General features: G+C 39.2%; 1 protein-coding gene across 9 annotated transcripts in view; it reads right to left on the reverse strand.

Moving 5' to 3' along the window:
• Positions 1-1,471: 1,471 nt before the first annotated feature.
• TJP1 (tight junction protein 1) overlaps positions 1,472-19,153 on the reverse strand; it is a 198,922-nt gene continuing 181,240 nt past the window's right edge. For 5 of the 9 annotated variants that reach the window (XM_027782098.2, XM_055807829.1, XM_055807850.1 and 2 more), the window contains 8 exons: positions 17,819-18,718; positions 17,389-17,483; positions 16,670-16,894; positions 10,553-10,728; positions 9,387-9,828; positions 7,898-8,115; positions 6,451-6,594; positions 1,472-3,104 (listed from right to left, as the gene is read on the reverse strand). In XM_027782098.2, coding sequence (XP_027637899.2) covers positions 3,010-3,104; positions 6,451-6,594; positions 7,898-8,115; positions 9,387-9,828; positions 10,553-10,728; positions 16,670-16,894; positions 17,389-17,483; positions 17,819-18,718 — 2,295 coding nt within the window. In that variant the 3' untranslated portion in view covers positions 1,472-3,009. The remainder of the gene's footprint in view (positions 3,105-6,450; positions 6,595-7,897; positions 8,116-9,386; positions 9,829-10,552; positions 10,729-16,669; positions 16,895-17,388; positions 17,484-17,818; positions 18,719-19,153) is intronic. The other 4 variants (XM_055807839.1, XM_055807870.1, XM_055807833.1 and 1 more) reach the window with 2 other exon arrangements.

The following is a 19,153-nucleotide window of genomic DNA, read 5'->3' on the forward strand; positions in this document are numbered from 1 at the left end:
CTTGAGACTTACATTATTAAAACTCCTGCTCAATTTGCAGGGCTAAAGCTAGCCAGTACATCGCTGAGACAAATAGGAAGAAGAGGGAGATGCAGTTTTTGAAGTTCATGTTAAATAGTGATTAGAGAACTATAGCAAGTTAAAATATTGCATGTGAACTTGCCTCCTGCAGAGCCTAGCCTATATAAAATATGTAAGCTAAGTAATCTCTTGCTAGGATAAAGATTTCAAAACCACTGCTTTTTTAAAGTAAGAAAATGTGTTATTTTAGCAGAGTTATTCTTGATGTCCATGTTTTAACCCAAAACCATTGGGGTTTAATGAGGAAAACATGCATGTGGTTTGAATCAGCCGCTTCGATAAACATTCCTACAGGCAGCAAAAAATAACCCCATTGACAGGCTGCTTGGCAGTACAGAATTGCCACGTTTTGAAGAGCATCAGCTTTCTCATAATGACAGCAAAGCAATAGTAGCCACTTTTTTTTCCATTTTGACAAAAAGACATGGCCCTACACTCTTTAAGAGAAGAGCAGAAAGATATTGTCTGGATCGCTATAGTAAGGGCAACTCAGGACAGCTACACCTTATGGCATGCTAGCCTCTGGATGGCCAAGACACAAATGACACTGCTGCAAATAATCCACGTGGTATAACTTTGGGGTTCTGTTCCTCAAGTCCAACAGACTGACTCCTTTTGTAGTGTTGCACATACTGCTTACTAAAATAAGTAAAAAAACAGAACACTTCGAAAATTTTAGCATTAGAATTTTCCCCAAGATGCTTTTTGAAACTTTCCTTTCTGCCGATTCAAAAAAATACCACCAATATACGATCACTAAGACAAATGCAAAATGCCATCCTGACATGAACAGGTTTTTCTGCCATTCAAATTTCCTGTCTGCTCTTAAGAGTTGAGATAAGCCTTGAGTAGTAGCGATAGTAAAAAAATACATCTTCTAGGGGAGAAACAAAACTAACTGGTCAGTACAAGTACAGAAAGGAAACATCAGGGTTACGCACCATGTCCCAGCATTATCTAAACACAACTTCTAGCATTTATTTTCTCTTACAGAATAACAGTGGCTTACTAGTTAGCCACCAAGTACTACAAACAGGCCTGATAACGGAATTCTGTAGGAATACCCTTAAAACTGTGTAACTGGACGATCTGTAAATCTCCATGCTAGTACACTACCGAAGCGTTTGGAAGAGCAGGTGTAAGTAGCACCAACATAATGATTTCAGAGGTAAGTCTACCACTCCTACTTGTATTGAGTACTTCTGATGGATCCACGCTGGAGTTAATACTTTCGGAAGCCCTGCTGCAGACAACTCCAACTGACTCCACAAGAGCTCTGCTTCATGTATGAACATACGGCAGAATCCACCTGCCTACTTGACATTGAAAAAAAAAAAAATCAGAATTGGTTTTGTCACGTTCCCATAAATGCATTTCAGAAACAATAAGGTACTACAATCTCCTTTATTATTTTAAAAACAGTTTTATTCTGTATATTTAGAAACGTGTAATTTTAATAACTGCAGAAAAAAAATCAGCCACACCTGAATAGCTAATAACTCATTAACAGAATGCAGTGGTATATTATCTAAACAGTAGTAGTGCCATTGTGCCGTAATAAATTGTCTATTAGTAAAAAAATACATTTCAGGGCACATAGTACAGCATCCTTATGACAAATTACAGTAGGGATACTTCTCAAGAATTTAATCAAAGTAGAGAATTCCGAGTTATATTCTTTAAATGCAGCGCTTTAAAAGGTAACAACTTTGTGCATTTTAAAAAAATGTCCTTGTTTGTATATTGTAGAAATGCTGCTTTATTGCTGCAGATGTCAAAGTTCAAGGCTCAAAAGGTATGAGAATACAAAGATATCCTTAAGAAACTTTGTTTGTTTTTATATATATTTATATATATAAAAAGGTAAAGCTTATAAAAGTTAATTTACAAACCAAGAACAAAAGTGGTATGCACGCATTATATACAAGCAGTCTATAACACCTATAAATTTTCAAATGCATAGCAGAAAACATACCATCATTTTCTTCTGGTTCTCTTCTGGCTGATGAACACAAACAATACTCATTCTCTAAACCAAACTCACAAGGTGTTGTGTTTTGTTGGGGTTTTTTTGTTTTGTTTTGTTTTTTGTGTGTGTGTGTTTTGTTTTTTTTTCTTCTTCTTTCCCCAGTCTCTCATGATACATTATCTAGGTAAGCACAAAAGCCATACAAACTTAATACAGAGAACTATGAGAGCTAAGACTATTAAAAACATGAGGGTAAGGCATCCCTGCTGGTTAATAGGTCTGTAATAATGTGGTTAATTTACAAATCCACAGAGGCAACTGAACCATAGTCATCCCACATGCTTTTTCCCCTCCCCCCGTTCTCGTGACAGTGTTTCCATATACAGTCAGTAGATGTGTTTGCATTAGCCTCTCAACAGAGGAAAACATCTAAACTGTGCTACCCCAGGTTGACTGCCATTTCATTGGACACTTACACCAAAAGTCATTAAAAACCAGAGACCAAAATGTAGTCTTGTGAGTTACAAACACACAGCTGTAAAAACACAGGCCAAATTCTGTGTTTTCGCCAGTGGAATATGAACCAAATTCAGTTCCTCTGAATGTAATTCCATTGGTACTTTCAGATTTTAAACAATGAAATACTAGTAGTGTCCTTATAAAAAAAAAAAAAAAAAAAAAGCAGCAAAAGAAAAAACCACAAAAGAACAACCAAACCAAAGCATACAGAACCTGCAAAACCCCCACCTTGTTCCCACTGTACACTCCCTGCTTGTGGCATGTACTGTGACCATGGTTCAAAGAGTGTACTTGCTAAACCGTTGTTAGTTAAAGCAAGATGCTTAAACACTAAGATCCATTATCACTTATAGAACAGTTAATACTTGATAGAGTGGTTCAGTTTATATGTAAGGTCCATCTCAGTTTCACATTATTTACTCAGTCAGCTAACTTAATATTTAGAAGTGGTCAATTAGGACTGAGACACAGTTTGCTCCAACAAGATAGTTTGGATCCCCGGGAAGAGACTTGTTCTGCCAGGTTTTGGGGTCACCTGTGGGAGGAAAACACAATGCTGGTGTTTAGTATCCGCCGTCAAACAGAGCACATCTTGAAACAACCAAGCTTTTGGACAGGAGCTTTTAAGTTCTGAATCAATACCTGTTTGTTTGGGTTTTTTTTAAAAAAAAAAACAAACAACCCTGCAGTTTTATGTTAATAAAAAATTCACCCTTTATTTTCACCTAATAGTAGATCAGTTATTCAAAATAGATGCTGTGGCACTCGGGAACTGTTAAATATTAAGTCATTCTACTCTACAGCACCAACACAGTGCTGCCCATCTGAGAAGGTCAATAGTGAATCAGGTATTCACTGGCTCCTTCTGAATTGCCAGAAAAAAACAAAGGTATTTTAAAAGCTAATCTGGGTAGGATGCATTTGAAGTTCCTTGGAACAGTTCTCAACACAGATGAGCCAAACCAGAAGTTATGTTGTAACTAAATGCTATGACAGATTGGCAGTTTCATTTTCTATTACGAAAATTATTGTAGACAGGACCATAGTCGCCTTGCAGCTACATCCAGTATAGTCATTTAAAAGCCTGAAACACTGACGCTCTAAAAGGAATTCTAGTTAACTGGCACATACTTAAAAATCTTCACAACAGATCTTATCTACTCATGGTCAAAGGTCCTGTGTAACGTTCTGTTACAAGGGAAAGTCATCAGCTGCCATCTCACCAGGCAAGGGTTACATTCCATCTGCAAGGTCAATTGTCTCTTCCAGCTGGAGGAAACACTCCTCCCTTACCCACCTAACACCACTACTCAGTGCTGCCACTACACAAAAAGAATCACCCACACCACCCCCACTATGGTGGAACAGAGAAAAAGGCACTGAAGTTCTCTTAAGCCTTCCAGATAAGTGACATTAAATAGCTCGGCCAAAACAGATCTGCCTTGACATCTGGGCAGTAAGTTACGAGAACCCAGTCACACGGACTGCAAACACCCAAGACCTCTGTATTAAATGAGACTGATGTAAATTCCACGTAATTTTCTTGAACTCATGAAAACAAAATGAAGTACACAATGCACTGAGTGATGCACGATGCACATCTGATGTAAGGACAAAGAGAAGTGGCCTGTGTGTAGTTAGAGAATGTGAACAAGTTTACTACAACCAGCTGAGACTACTTTTTTCAGTCAAAAAGCTCAATAATGCTGGATAATTTTTAATTTTATAGATGCAGGGAATTCCGTTCAAAACGCACATGATCAAATATGTCAGGAGAAGGATAAACAGGACTAGGACTGCAGGGCAACCAGGTTGTGGTCTTGCACATGAGAATGGCAGACTTTTTCCAACCTTTCCTCCTAAATACATAGAGTAAGGATTAGACTGTAGCCACTGCAACCTCTCGCTGCTGAGGATGTTTTCCCCATACTTACATACAACTGCTGGGGGGGGGGGGGGGGGGGGGGGTTGGCAGGGGGAGGGAAGGAAAGAAGAAAAAAAGAAAGAAAAGAGATCCTGCAGTATTTTTTTACTAACGCATTCTACTAGATGTGGCCATAAAAGACAACTTTCTTCCCCAGTCAGTTTTAACACCAGAATCATTCAAGCTTTTGAAGTGGTTTAACAGTAAAATATCAATATATGAAGTTTAAATGTGGCAGAAGGGATGTTAGTAAGTGCAAATGAATGTCGCTTTTAGGACAGAACATGGATACACTGAGGAAAGATGAGGTAGAGCAGACGACCAAAGAGAGAAAAAACCCAGAATTGTGTAAACTGTTAATATAAAGCCACCTCAAAAATCAGAGTCCCATAACCAACTAATTTAGAAAGAGAGAAAACAATTATTTATTTAAGACACAGTATGGTCTACTTACATATCATAAGACAGAATTGCCTAATTTAAAGTTTGTCTCAAAAGAGCAATGTTATGATATACATCCCATTTCAGATTAACAGAATGTGGTGTTATATTTACAGTACAGAAAGTGTTAGGGTTTAAATATACACGCTCTTGCTCTCACCCACACATGCGCACACACACACATCCCACTTTGGAAAGGGAGAAAAGTGTCTCAGTAACCTCAGTGATTGTTTAGATCATTTGAGTCCTCTCCCTTCACTTCAAGTAAGTTCATGAACAGGTGCTATTAGTTACAAAGGAAGTGTTGTGTCATTTTTGTACATAGTTGTCGTATCTTTTGGGACCCTATAATTTACGAGTCCATGTTTTAACACTGCCATGTATACACACACTGTTAAATAGATGCATGCAAGACATGCACATAACGGTCTATAAAAAAACAACTAAAAATTATTGCCATTAATACTTCTAGGTTACTGAATCCCCATCAAGGGGATTGATGCTTTAATCTTTCAAAGCATCGGTGCTTTGGTGTTGACAGTGATAGATACATTAAGTGATGGAAGATATGCATACATGGTGGCTTAAATGCTGGATACAGAAGTACATCGTTCAGTCGTTACTTAGATCGTACGTACACATTAATGGTTTGAACCTTCCATCGTAAATTTTGAAGGCAGCTGAAAACAACCTTCGGACTTTTTCCCCAGATGTGCAAACATTCCTTATCTCTGCAACCTCACAGCCATTTCATGAAATTGCTTGAAACTTGCCCAGAATTCTCAATTAGGCTCCTCACTGACAATTCCAGCCAATACATTCTCCCCCTCATCCCAGAAAGCCACAGTGAGGTAAAAATGAACAGGTAAATAAAATTGCAACCTAGTTGCAACTTTTACTATCAACCAGAAACTTCTGGGTAAAAGGCAGTAGAGGAGAAATAGGCAGAAGCAAGCAAGAAAAGTCTTGTGGAAAATCCAGCTACGTTAGAGTGAATTGTAAATGCTTTTACTGAACACTATAGTTTAAGTGACCCAATTGTTAGCATCAACTTGCACACATGGAAACAGTTAACAAGCATTAAATCATGATTTATGAGCATGCAGATTGTTAAGATTTGCCAGAGTCCTATATGGTTAATTAAGCAACAGACAAACACCAGTTATGTTACAAAGGCCAATCAGAGGTACATAATCATTTCCTCTCAATTTTAGTGCGACTATCATTTCAAGTGTATTCAGCTGTAGCAGTCCTCAAGAAAGAAGACAGAATAGAAAAATACGATAATATTTAATAGACTAGAGATATTACTCTTTTTCTGCTATCATGGTTTTATCTATGAATTTGCACCATGAGTAAATGTAAGAAAGACATCTGTAATGAAAGTGAAATGGGAGTTTGACACAAATACAATGATTGAGTTCTTTATATTACACAGCATCGTCTTTAGCCAAGTTAACTTAAATTATACGATAGCACCCAAAAGCCCCAAAAGGACAGAGGGAGGACAGCATACCCGACGAGGAGTCGGAGGATTTTAGAGCAAAAGACCAACCATCAGGGGTCATAGACGCACAATGTGGCAGGCGCAGCTCCACTGGCTTCAGGAATTTCAGTCCATGGGGCCCACACATTACCAAGGGGCTAAGAAGGGTTTCACCTGTGGTAAAAAGAAAGAAAAATGTTGAACCTATTTCAAGAAGAGTCAGTAAAAAGTATTACATAAGTTGCACAAGTAACTCTGCGATGTAATTATTTTTAGAGAAAAATATGAACGTTTTGATCTGTCAGTAAAGAATAGCACATAGCAATATTGTTTCTCAATCTCTTTCAAAGCGCTCAAGTGACTTTTTGATGGAAAATATCACAATCTCAAAACGAACAAGGATAAAACAAGTCTGATGACTAGATCATATTGGGATTTATATTTTTTCTTTTGCCACTGATTTCTAAGCAGGTGCATCAAAAGAAAGAAATCCCCAAATCTGCAAGCAGCCTTATTCATGCTTCTTTTTGCACTACAGCTGCAATGTTCTGCTTCTACGGATTTATGGCACACTGGGCTGAATAAAGCTTTTTAGCAGCTAAAGAGCCTGACTCTTATCTTAACAGTCAAAAGATAACATAGGTCTATTTTCAGTTTAAAACTCCAAATGTTAACATAATATTATTCAGTTGAGGAAACATGCTATATTTGGTTTAAAACTATTCAAAGTAACCGCAAATTGCCAGTAATGCTTTAACCAAAAAATGACGACATTAACCACCCCTTTAATTTCTTGACTTGAGGAAATTCAGAATCTGACAGGTCAAAAAAATGCATGTACGCTGGACTAGTGGTATCAAAGACAGACTTACTATGAAAAAACTGCTCCACTAAGATACACTAAACCCTTGTTAACAAGGCAGTCAGGAATATACTTTTATGTATATAAAAGTTAGATTGTTTTTTAAACTGTGAAGCTGATTCCTTTAAAGAAATTGAAAAGGATTAAAATGCTGAATATTTTCAGGTATTGAAGTAAATTCCAAGTATTTCAACTGGTTTAAATCACTTGCCTTGCAATTCTTTTGGTCCTAACTGAGATGAAGAAATATTCCTAGTAAGAGTACCTAGAATAAATCCCTGCACTTTGTGAGGGAATGTAAAATTTCAATTTCAAAGATTCATTAAAAAAAGAAAAAAATAACTTAGAACCTTTTTTTAGTGCACTAGGTAAATTTTAAATCTCTTTAAGTCTACAAATTAAATATTCTCAAGTTTTAATTCAGTGCCTTCAACCTGCTTAAAACTTTCAAAATAAGCAAGATATTGCTTCCCTTACACTTCTTGGGAGATATTTCTTCATACAGAAATATACGTTATATATTGAAGCATATTTAAGTATTTTCATATTCTATTTTGCTGCTGTTAGAAAAGAATTGTATTAAGTAACACAACAGTGTACAGTGCCAGCTCTTACCTTTCTCTTTGTCCAAAGGTGGAAGTATGCTGTTGTCTCTGCAAACTTTGAAATATATTTCTTGCTCTATTCCCTCTGGGATGGCTCCTTGTGGTATAATAATACTAACTCCAGTCTCTATGGAGCTCAACACACCGCCATTGCTGTTAAATACACCTCTTGCTGTGGCCACAACAGTGTGTCCGTCTTCTTCCTCCTCATCCTCGAGTGCTGAAGGGCTGAATATAAGACAGAACACCTCGCAGTTTTATCAACATCTTCCTGAAAGTCGGTGGCATGCTTTCCTCTAACATTTCAGCAGAGCAGACAGGCTAGCACTCATTTAAGGAAAATATTAAAAATGTGTCCCACACCTGATTGCGCAGGATAACTAAGATGAAAATACTTCAAGTTCTGCCATGAGCAAACATTTTCACAAAAATCCCCCACTGAAGCCCACAAACTCTGAAAATGTTCAGAAAGTAGTTAGAGCAACTCACACCAAGCCCTTCTATTCAGATATACACTGAAAATAAAGCCCATAAAAACCCAAAACAACCACCCCAAAAACCCACCTCAAAAACCACAAACCCACACATTTTATTCCAGGTTGCCATGATACAACTAAAGAGAAATACGCAACATTATCAAATGGCTAGTATGAGATTTCAGATCAATTTCTAAGGAATTTCCCTCAAAGTAATTTCAAAATTCCTATCAGTTTACAAAACTATACAGCATCAAAACGTTTCTCGGGTGCTTAAGAACAAATAGGATTCATTCTATTACATTTCTGAGCTACTGAACCATCAAGCAAGATTTCAAGCCTGGTTCATGCCTTATTATTTTGCTATCAAAAAATAATGAAACACTGTTCTGCAAATATTAGTGAAAAGATTCTAATAAGTCAGGGAAGAGCTTAAGACTGTAATACTACCTGTTGCTCTTGATGTAATTCTTACAGTTAAAGCATATTAGGCAAGCACAAGCTGCTTTTAAGCTGTTGTGTTGTCCACAGTAAAGAGAACCAAAATTAATCTGCTACAGGTACTTTCTCTTTTTACAATTTTAATTTTTAAATCTACAATTTTAAAAATATCCTTTATGCACCTGTAACCATGAAGTGTCCCTCTAAGCACACAGAATGATTACAATTTGGTGCAACAGCTATCCTTAGAAATTAATTCCATCTTCTAGAAACAAACTGAGAGGACAAATGATTACTATCTACAAGAAGATTGATAATTCTAATATGAGAAAAGCCACTTTCTAGTAACAGGATGCAAGATGATACAGGGATTTAGGACATACTCGAAGTTATCTATCCAAATGCTTGCTCTTCGTTGCCCTCTGGCAGAAATTTAGAGTCACAGGATCACTTTAACATCAACAGAAATCGCAAGCACAGCAAAAACCCCAAACTCAAACACCAAAACAAAACTACTTTTCCTAGGTTTCACAGATGAACTCCTATAGATGTACTAATCGAAAGAAAAAAGCAGCAGCTTACCTTACAGGAATGGCTTTAGGCACAGCATTAACATTATTTGGTTGATATTTAGGCTTGTCGACCTGTACAGCAAAGGTATCCATTCCACTATCAAACTCAGGAGGCTGCGACGAGCTGTGTGCTTTCAAAATCGGTTGAGGAGAATTTGGAGATTTTGATGGCAACTCTGGTTTATGTTGAGCTTCATTTGGCAAGAGATTATGGTTGAATTTAGGACTTTCAAACTTGCGCTCAAAGGGCCTTGCAGCACTAGTGTAAGGTTTCGTTGTAAAGCGGTTGTAAGAAGGAGTGACTGTTTTCTGAATCTGTTCAGTTCCATTCACGGGGCCTTTGTCAGGGAAGCTTTTCTGAGGATAAAACGTGGACTGCACAGTGTCCTCTCTCGAGGATCTGAAAATTGCTGGCTTATTCTGAGGTGGAGGAGGGTCTGACACAGAGTTAACTGCAATGCAAATAAAAATACCACAACTTGTCAGCGACCATCACAAATTTCTAGTCATACAACTACAGCATAAGAATGCATTTTAGTCAATTCTTAATCTACTACGTAAAATACAGAGTATAAGCCAAACCTTGGATCATCTGTCCTCCTACCATATTTTGTATGTTCAGACACCTTATCTAATGTTTCATTAAACAGGTATGTTGGACACAATGGCATGGCCTTTCAATAAAAAAGGCTGGACTGATTTATATCATGACAAGGAAAAAAAAATTAAAAGAGTAAATGAGTATTGGAATACTATCATGCAATTGCACAAACTGCAAAATTCATTTGGACTGGGAAATCCTCTCAATGGGGAAGTGAAAACATCTTTTCTTTCTGGTTTTAGAAGCCTAAAGAATTCCGGTCCAAAGCACAGAGAGGTAAATTTTTTAAGTACTGAATATTTTCCTTCATTTATACTAAGACCACGAAGTATAGAAAAGACAATTACAGCGACAATGTATCAACACCTGGAAGTTACCGGTTCAGACAGGAGCACCAAATCATTTCACAAAACCCAATTTCACTCTAGTAAAAAGCTACTTTCACTAATAATTGTTCCAAGTTTCAGTTAGAGAACAGCACAGTCACCAGCGCAGACATGCTGAAGCAACCAGACAAGCACCCGACAAGCAGTACTGGTCACCACACCAGACAGGTTAGCTTCCCAGCTGCCCACCTTCGGAAAGTGCAGGCTTGTGGTGTGCTGGGAGAGACAGGACAGGACTATTGATGGACTGGGGTTGTGTATACTGGACTGAAGGAGCAGGAGGAGGAGTTGTAACTTGAGGGATCGGCTCATAGCGTTTTTCACCAACAGGTCTATCCATTGATTCAGCATCGGTTGTTTTCCCCCTGTTGAAATAAAACAAAAAACCCAAAACATTTGACTGTTCAGTCTCCTCAGGCCCTGAGCTCCTGCATTCACTGCTATCCTTTTCTTCTACGATCACCTGAGAGATATTTCCATCTCTTCCTATAAACATTAACACACAATTTTCTTTAATATCCTGTCTCAAGTATAAAAACATTTATTGATAAGCACAAGAGATTAAGACAACATTGAATCTTTAGAAGATTAGTAACACAAACCATGGCAAACAAAAGGCAGATGACATTTCAGGTGTATTTGTATAATTGCCTACAAGAACTTAAGTTTTTCAATTTAATTTGGGGCAATTTCAATAAAACAAGCATTCTCTAATTTAACAGGTCTTCAAAATAAAAATATAAATCCACTTTTTTTGGGGGGTGGGTTTTTTTTGAAAAGCATATTTAGCCAAAAGACAACGGATTCTAGTACAACTTTTCTAAATACACCTAGTATCTGAACAATGCCATCTTAATTAGAAACGTAATCAGCTTAAGCTTCACTAGCTTTATGTGCATGGTGTAGATCATTTTAAAATCTTATTTTCAAAACATTCTTCTTACACTAGAAATATTTCTCCAGAAGTTTATTTAAAGAAATGATTTCTCAAATACCCGTAATTTTGGACTGCAGTATATTATACTTTCAGAATTTGTGTGTTTAAAATTTGAAGTGCACATAATGCCTGTGATGAAATGTAACAGTGAGAGGACACCTGAAAACATCCTCACATCAACAACAGTCTTACCACTTGATGTTCCTTTTCAAGTAGTCATAGCTAGTGTAAGAGCCAAGAAATCTAGGTGATGGCAAAGCAAACAGCAATAGAAGAAAGAAAGTAGTCATTCTATCTTGAGCATATTATCGCTTCACACTTTTTGTGTTAGTCCTAGCAGTTCTCATATGACAAGGTTGTTGAAACACAGAGACACTACTTATAACAGTGACGTTTCTGATCAGACCTTTACCATATGCATATGTACAATGATTACCTACTATATTTAATAGGAGATTTTGTCAGTGAATTAGGAGGTGGTCAAGATCTCGAATTGACAGATATTGGAAGTAAGAATGACATTAGACTAAGCCATTTGTTAAAAGCTGTATAAACAAAGTTATTCAATTTATGGAAAAAAGCGAGCAAAATATACATCCCATATTTTAATAATCTCTCACTTAGGATCCAATTTGCATTAAATCCTTCAGTTTTAACACACGCAGAATGACGATGGCTTTGTGTTGCAGATCATGTACGGAGGGTACAGTCATAGCAAATGGTTCTACAGCACTATCAGCTCATCCAGCAGCAGAGCCCACACCATAAAATGCTTCCGATCGTGTCCAACAATTCCTAAGAGGATGTCTTGGAACAACTGTTTATGAATACCGGACAGACAGAAAGCTCTAAGTATACTGATGATTCTCAACACTTGTCTTGCTTATATGTTGCGAGAAAATGTATTTTACATTAAAACAGCTTTCCCTGATCCTTTCACTTTCTGTATACTCATAAAAATGAAACTGACAACAACTTTAGGCACCAGTCTCACTGCTTCAGAGGAGTGTGTTAGGAAACTAAGAGGGCTGACCAACTTCTGAAAGTCTCCTTGATGACCACACAAAGGTGACGATCAGTGATCTAAAAAGCGCCTTATGAATCTATCTCCAAGATCAGCACTGCAAAAATCATTTTAGATCTCATGCGTAAGTTTCCATTCCCACTGAATTTGCATAAAGCTATTCATCCAACAACAGAAGTTATTACTGCATGCCCACTCACTGTTGTCTTTATTCCAGGTTGGTAGTAGCTGCTTTCTCAGAAAACTAAAATCACTGCTTCCTTCCCAGAGGGGGATATTAACTAGGAGAGGGCAGCACTCCAAAAGCCCACAGAAAAAAGCCCACCACACACTCTACACCTAATCGGAGCGGACTGCCAGCTTTTTGAGGAACTAAAAAAATGGGGAAGGGTAGTACATTCGGATGGAGGAAGCAGAAGAGCTGTGACAACACAAACATAATCAGCACAAAGTTGCGCTTAGTATGAAGCACGTTCTTTTGTCACAGGTCCCGACCCAAGTGTCAGCCACAGTCTCAACATCGTTCAGAACGTGTATGCAGTGAGGAGCGGTCCACCACGGAAGGCTTGCCTACAGCTTGTGAGCGTATAAATGAACTTCTTCTAATGACTGATGTGCCGTTTTCTAAACCGTTTCCCTGCTTCATTTTTGTTACAAAACTGCTACTTAGTTTGAAATGAAGCAGAAACAAACCACTAGAATGAACCAGTGGCCAAAAGGTTGTAAGCCTCAGTGTACAACAGAAAACATACCAAGCATTGCTGCTCCTCATTCCCCATTCAGAAAGCTCCAACCCTGACAGACACCTACGAGGTCAGCTAGAGCAGTTTCAGAAGTTCACACGGGACACTGTTCCTTACAGCCACCTCAGACGAGGCTGTAACTGATCACCAGAGCACTCTTCACCCTACTCACTGCAAAATTTAGACAAGCTGCCACATTCTGCTGCATGTCAAGCCAACGCAGGTAACTACCTTGAACCAAGGAGGAACAAATCCACTACTCTCAGCCACAGGGACAGTAGCCTCAAAAATTGTTCCAACTAGATCCAATGAAACACATCCATTTACAAGTCTTTCTTTATCAGGAGAATCCATCCCTTATTCTACAGTTACAACTGTGACATGCAGATACAGCATTAGCCATACAAAGCAGCTTTAGTAACGGCAAAAATTTCCTAGATGATGCAAATAAAACCCCAACAAATTGGAAAACTAAAAATTTGTACACTCATAATGGAAAAAATAAATCCTTTGACAACACTTACTCATTTGCAAGTAATTTTACATATTTAAGTGCCTGACATTAATATTTTAAACTGAAAAAGTTGTAGCTATTGCTTATGAATAACTAACATCTGTCCTCTGTACCCAGAACATGGATTATGCAGAAGCAAGAGACTGCATAATCAACAGTTCCTGTATCATCCAAATTTAGTGCCGTTTATTTTTAGAAGAGTTTATTCACAGAATAGCAATTGCTATATAAATTCACTAGAAAAAAGATGAATAATGACCAAGTAACAGGGTACAAACTGGAAGCTAGCAAAAGGAGAGTCGTAAACACGAATGCTTTCTCAAGACAGCGATTGTTTTGTGTTTCCATGCAAGGACACTCTAGTATGCTTCTAGAGGCAGTACTGCCCAGCTGAGTAGTGTTCTTGTTTATCTCTTCCCACTTACTTCCATTAATATTTTAGTCATTGTCTATTTGCACTGGACCACCCTGAGTAAATTCTCTTTCCCATGTCTGTCCCTTCCTGTTAAGGGTTACATTCTTTCATGGAGATCAACACATTTTTGTCCCCCGACACATTAAACTATCAGCTTTCCAAACAGTATTATCTTACTCCTTTGTGGCAGTACGATGTCACCTTCCCATGGGTACAAGCCCAGAAGTTATACACCAACTCACAATCGAAACAAAACCAGAACTGAGCAGCCAAGGAATGGAAGTGTCATGACAGGCAGAAATGGTAGGTAGCACTATGGAACAACCTCCCTCAACTAATAGCTGTTCTGCAGCAAGAATTCAATAGTTGTAATTCTCATGGTTTTCACCATGCGTGACAACACTGCAGAGGATAACAAGCGCACAACAAAAGCTTACAAAGCTCTCCATCTGAAGAATTTTACAATCTTCACAATTACTTGATAAAAGCTCACAACGTTTCTACCAAAGCATTACTGCATTTACAACAGCAACACAGTCCATGCCTACAGATCAAAACTGACTATGAGTAACATTGTTTTTTTATTTTTATGTGTGGGAACATATTTCTGAAAGCTACTGCAATGCATTAGATGAGGCCAGTCAAGACTTCTTCAGGTCTCTTCCGATGGTGCCCAGAGAACAGGACAGATAGGCTCCCATCTTTCCATCAGAAGACCCAGGGCAAGTGAAAAGAAAGGATAAAAACCATCCTTTACTGTGAATTGGACCTGGTTACAAATTACTACATGCTTTCCTTCCTTAGCATATATATATATAAAGAAAAAAAAAGTAAAAAAAGAAATAGTTTCCACGTGAAGACTTCTTGATCAGAAAAAAAAAGTTAGCCCTTTAAAACCTATCTAACTTTTGGAAAGATTCCAATATTCTCAGTTCACAGAGAAAGACATTGGAGATGACAGGCAGTATTATACAACTAAGAGCAGGGTTCCTGAGTCCTAGCTCAAATCCTTTAAGACAAGCACTGGAACACAGTGTAACAAGTGACATGAAAGGCAGCTTGCATACACACTTAACACTTTAAAACTTCAGCAAGCTAGTTTATTATTTCACTCTAAAGATCTCTCTCACATCCAGGTTGCCAGATTTCCAGCTTGCCCTGAATGGCCCACATTTCATGCAGGAATGCAACCAAAGCCTTCCAAAACGCCCAATTTTCAGCCTGCACACAGCAAGCCAAGATAGCTTTTCAAAGTAACAGCTACAAACACATTGTTAAGAGTTCAAATCAAAACAAATTTTGGAAATTTATGTAACTGTGGAGTGTGTTCACAAAGTCTGCCTAAGTAGCCTCCCAAGACAGCCAGTTCTCTACCTGAGCTAAAACTGTGTATGAGCTTTCACACAATTTCAGTATCAAAATGTTCCAGATGAAGGAAGCTAAACAATTCAGGAAACAGATGTTTCCATCAACAGATTAAATTCTGACCTCAGCAATATTCCCTAAAGGCTCTGTTTCCTAATGTCAAACATGGCTAACGTGTACAAGCCCGTCTGCAGAATAAATGCATGCAGAACTGGAAAAAACCTAAACTTTTGCTCTGAAAGATGTTTAAGCACTCAGTATTAGTTTTGACTAAGGAAATAACTTTGTTATGTTCTGTCTATAATAATAAGTAGAACATAATCAGTGATCTGGACAAGGGGATCGAGTGTACCCCCAGTAGGTTTACAGATGACACCAAGCTGGGGGCAGCACTGACCTGCTGGGGGGCTGGGGGCTCTGCAGGGGGGTCTGGGCAGGCCGGGCCTATGGGCAGAGGCCAGTTGTGTGAGGTTCCACCAGTGCCGGGCCCTGCCCGTGGGGCACAGCGACCCCAGGCAGCTGCGGGCTGGGGCAGGGGGCTGGGAAACTGGAAAGGTCCTGGGGGGCTGACGGCTGAACATGAGTCCCCAGTGTGCCCAGGGGGCCAAGGCAGCCACCGGCATCCTGGCTCGTATCCCAAACAGTGTGGCCAGCAGGGCCGGGGCAGGGATCGTCCCCCTGAACTCGGCACTGGTGAGGCTGCACCTCAAACATCGTGTCCGGTTTTGGGCCCCTCGCTCCAAAGGGACACTGAGGGGCTGGAGCGTGTCCAGACCCAGGCAGGGGGCTGGGGCAGGGGCCTGGGGCGGAGGGGGCTCAGGGGGGACCTTATGGCTCTCTACAACTCCCTGACAGGCGGCTGTAGGCAGGTGGGGGTTAGTCTCGCAGATGACAAGCGGCAGGACAAGAGCAAACTGTCGCAAGTGAGAAATGCAGATGTGGCGCTCAGGGACACAGGTTTAGTGCTGGACTTGGCAGTGCAACATTAACAGTTGGACTCAAACGCCTTTTCCAACCTAAATGATTCTGACTGTCTGTTAGTAAGTGGTAAGCAAAAGTAATAGTATGTTGAAGGTCCTTGAACCTCCAAATATCGTTCATTCCATTTACCACAATAAAAAGTTAGGCAGTTATTTGTTTTCAAACTAAATCTACATCGAGACAGAGCCACTGACTTCATGAATACAAACTAATCTCAATTAGATACCATGAACCCCTTGAATTCCATTGACAGAGGCAGAATTTCTGTTGTAGCCCTCTATGCCTCCCTCCTTTTTTAGATTAAAAAAAGAAATCCCCCAAACTTACTTAGAATAACTAGTGAAGTTCAGCTGACTCTGCGAATGTATTGGCTTAGTAGGCTCAGAATGATGGCTGGCAGGAACCTGTGCAGATGGCTTATTTTCAAAACTCCTGCGATCAAAATATGAGAGCTGCTTTCGGTAATACTCTTCATCTTCCTCAGGATCATAATGATTTGAACGCACAATATCTTCAGGAGGCTTCACTTGAGGTCTCTGTGGTTCTGGGGCCCTAATAAAAAACAACAACACGCTTTTTCTTCAACTGTGTCAACTATGCAAGTGCCTGAATTAAAAATCTGTTTTATAACCTAGCTGGTGATAAAGCAACTGAAAAGTAATTCTTTTAATTGCACACCTTGCCTTTTTAACCTACACTGCATGGAAAGTAGACAGCTGTGACACAGCATAAAGAAAGAAAATCCGTATTTCCATTTCACCTTACCTTTTCCCTTCCGTTTTACTTGCCAATTATCTCAAACAGGAAAAAAAAAATTGGAGATACTGGCTGAGTTTCTTCCTCAAAAATGATGCTAACAACATATTGTGTCCTTCCCCACTTCCCAGCAATCATGTCCATGTGAACTTGACTTTATGCCCTATCTTACTATTGATACATTCCAGCTCTCCACTCCGCAGTTTCCAATTTGAACCACTAAGATATGTCTTCTGAATATTCTGATCTCATATTGAAAACCAGTTTTAATTAATCAGTTGTGCACCTACCTGTAAGTTGTTTTGTCGTGTTCATATTGGCTTTGAGAAGTTGGTTTTGGACCACTCACAGTTGCGAGTGTAGGCTTAGGTGCTAGTTCTGGAGGCTGTCAAGAAAAACACAGCATATTCTCTGAGATTCTAACATTTCTAAAGATACGCTACTTTCTGAGTAGGAAAATGAAGACTGCCCTCCCCTTCCCCCAGAAGGAAAATTGGCATCAAATACTACTGAAAGATGAACTGGAGGAGCTTTCAGCATGGCAAGTTCCCCTTCAGTGTTTTCATAGAAATTTTCAGTTTCTGCTTTAAAGACACACTGCATTTAGGTTGCTAAGATGCTATTCCACAAGCAGTAAAGCTTTCTTTCCAAGTCAGTATTTTACTTCTTGCAATGTAGCTCTTAGCAAAAAGTAGGTATTAGAAGACTGAAATTAATTACCTTGACAGCTGATGTGTCACTCAGGTCCTTCATTTTTTCCAAAGATGGCGATCTTCTTCTTTCGAATATCTTAACCCTACTTCGCACAGACTGGGGTTTCATGGCTGGATCTTCTTCTTCCTCTGCTAGAGATGGCGGTGTAGGCAGTGGTTTACTGTTAGAAGGCAAAACTTCTGGTTTGGTTTGTGATGAAGGGGGAGGAGGAACGGAAACACCTGAAGTGCTATGAGAAGGCTCATACTGTCCAGCTTTCGCATTATATGCTTGAGGACCACCTTGTTCGTAGCCCCTTATATGCGGGTCAAAGTACTGCTTCGGTTCAGGAGATCGCGATATGGCTGACTGGTATGGCTGAGCTTCTTGTTTGTATCTACCATGCGTGTCATACCCAACACTATGCTGATCTTCGTATCGCACTTGTGGTAAGCTGAAGTTTTTGGGTGCATGCTCATAGCGAGGTCTGCCTTCATAGCTCATTGGAGCGGGTTCCTCAAAACGAGGTTGTGCTGGGTAATAGCTGCGTTCTGTGCTCTCTTCTATGTTTTGTCTGGAATCAAGATCCCTAGGAGGCTGGTTTTCATAAGCTGTTCTTGCTTGGTTGTAGGGCTGTTTTTCGTCGTAATATGCCCAGTGCTCCTCATAGGGAGGCACGCGGTCATCATAATGTAGGCGAGGGTCATAACCACGAGAAAATTGATCTACATAGTTTGTAGAGTCATATCTGTATGTTGACTGTTCATAGTCCCTACTTGGTTGTTTTTCTGCATACTGAGCCTGGGATTCATAGATCAGATTTGGGTCTCTTTCCTGTCTCTGTACTGGGTGATTAATTGCTGGCTGTTTTAAGATGTAGCTTTGTCTGGACGCTTCTTCATTAATATATGGATCCTTTCGGTATACCTGTTAAATAGAGGCATATTTCTCAGTTAAAATGAAGAGTAACTCCAGCTGCATTTAAAATATAGTATTTTAAATAAGTCTTAAGTTTTAAAGATTGGCTTTATTTTTGTTTAAAAGCAGAACAGTTTGATGCAGTTGTTTGCAATCACAGGAAGCTGAACTTGGTGACTCAAGAGATCCCCTCCAGCCCTATTTTTAAGCAGAAACATCTAAGTAGATTAAAAGGGAAAGGCAAGGGTAATAGTCCTTTATCTTTGGGGGCTGGGGGGGAGGCACACACACTTTTTTGCAGGGTGTGGGCAGAGTGGAAGTAAACTGATTTACATACTTAAGTTAGTTCTAGCATCGCTGAGGAAGTATATAGTCACCCAACAAACTGGATTAATCTTCATGATGAAGGATTTGGCAAAATTTAAAGCATACAAAGATTATCTA

The sequence above is a fragment of the Falco peregrinus genome, chromosome 1 (assembly GCF_023634155.1).
Source record: "Falco peregrinus isolate bFalPer1 chromosome 1, bFalPer1.pri, whole genome shotgun sequence".
In the NCBI taxonomy this organism is placed as follows: Eukaryota; Metazoa; Chordata; class Aves; order Falconiformes; family Falconidae; genus Falco; species Falco peregrinus.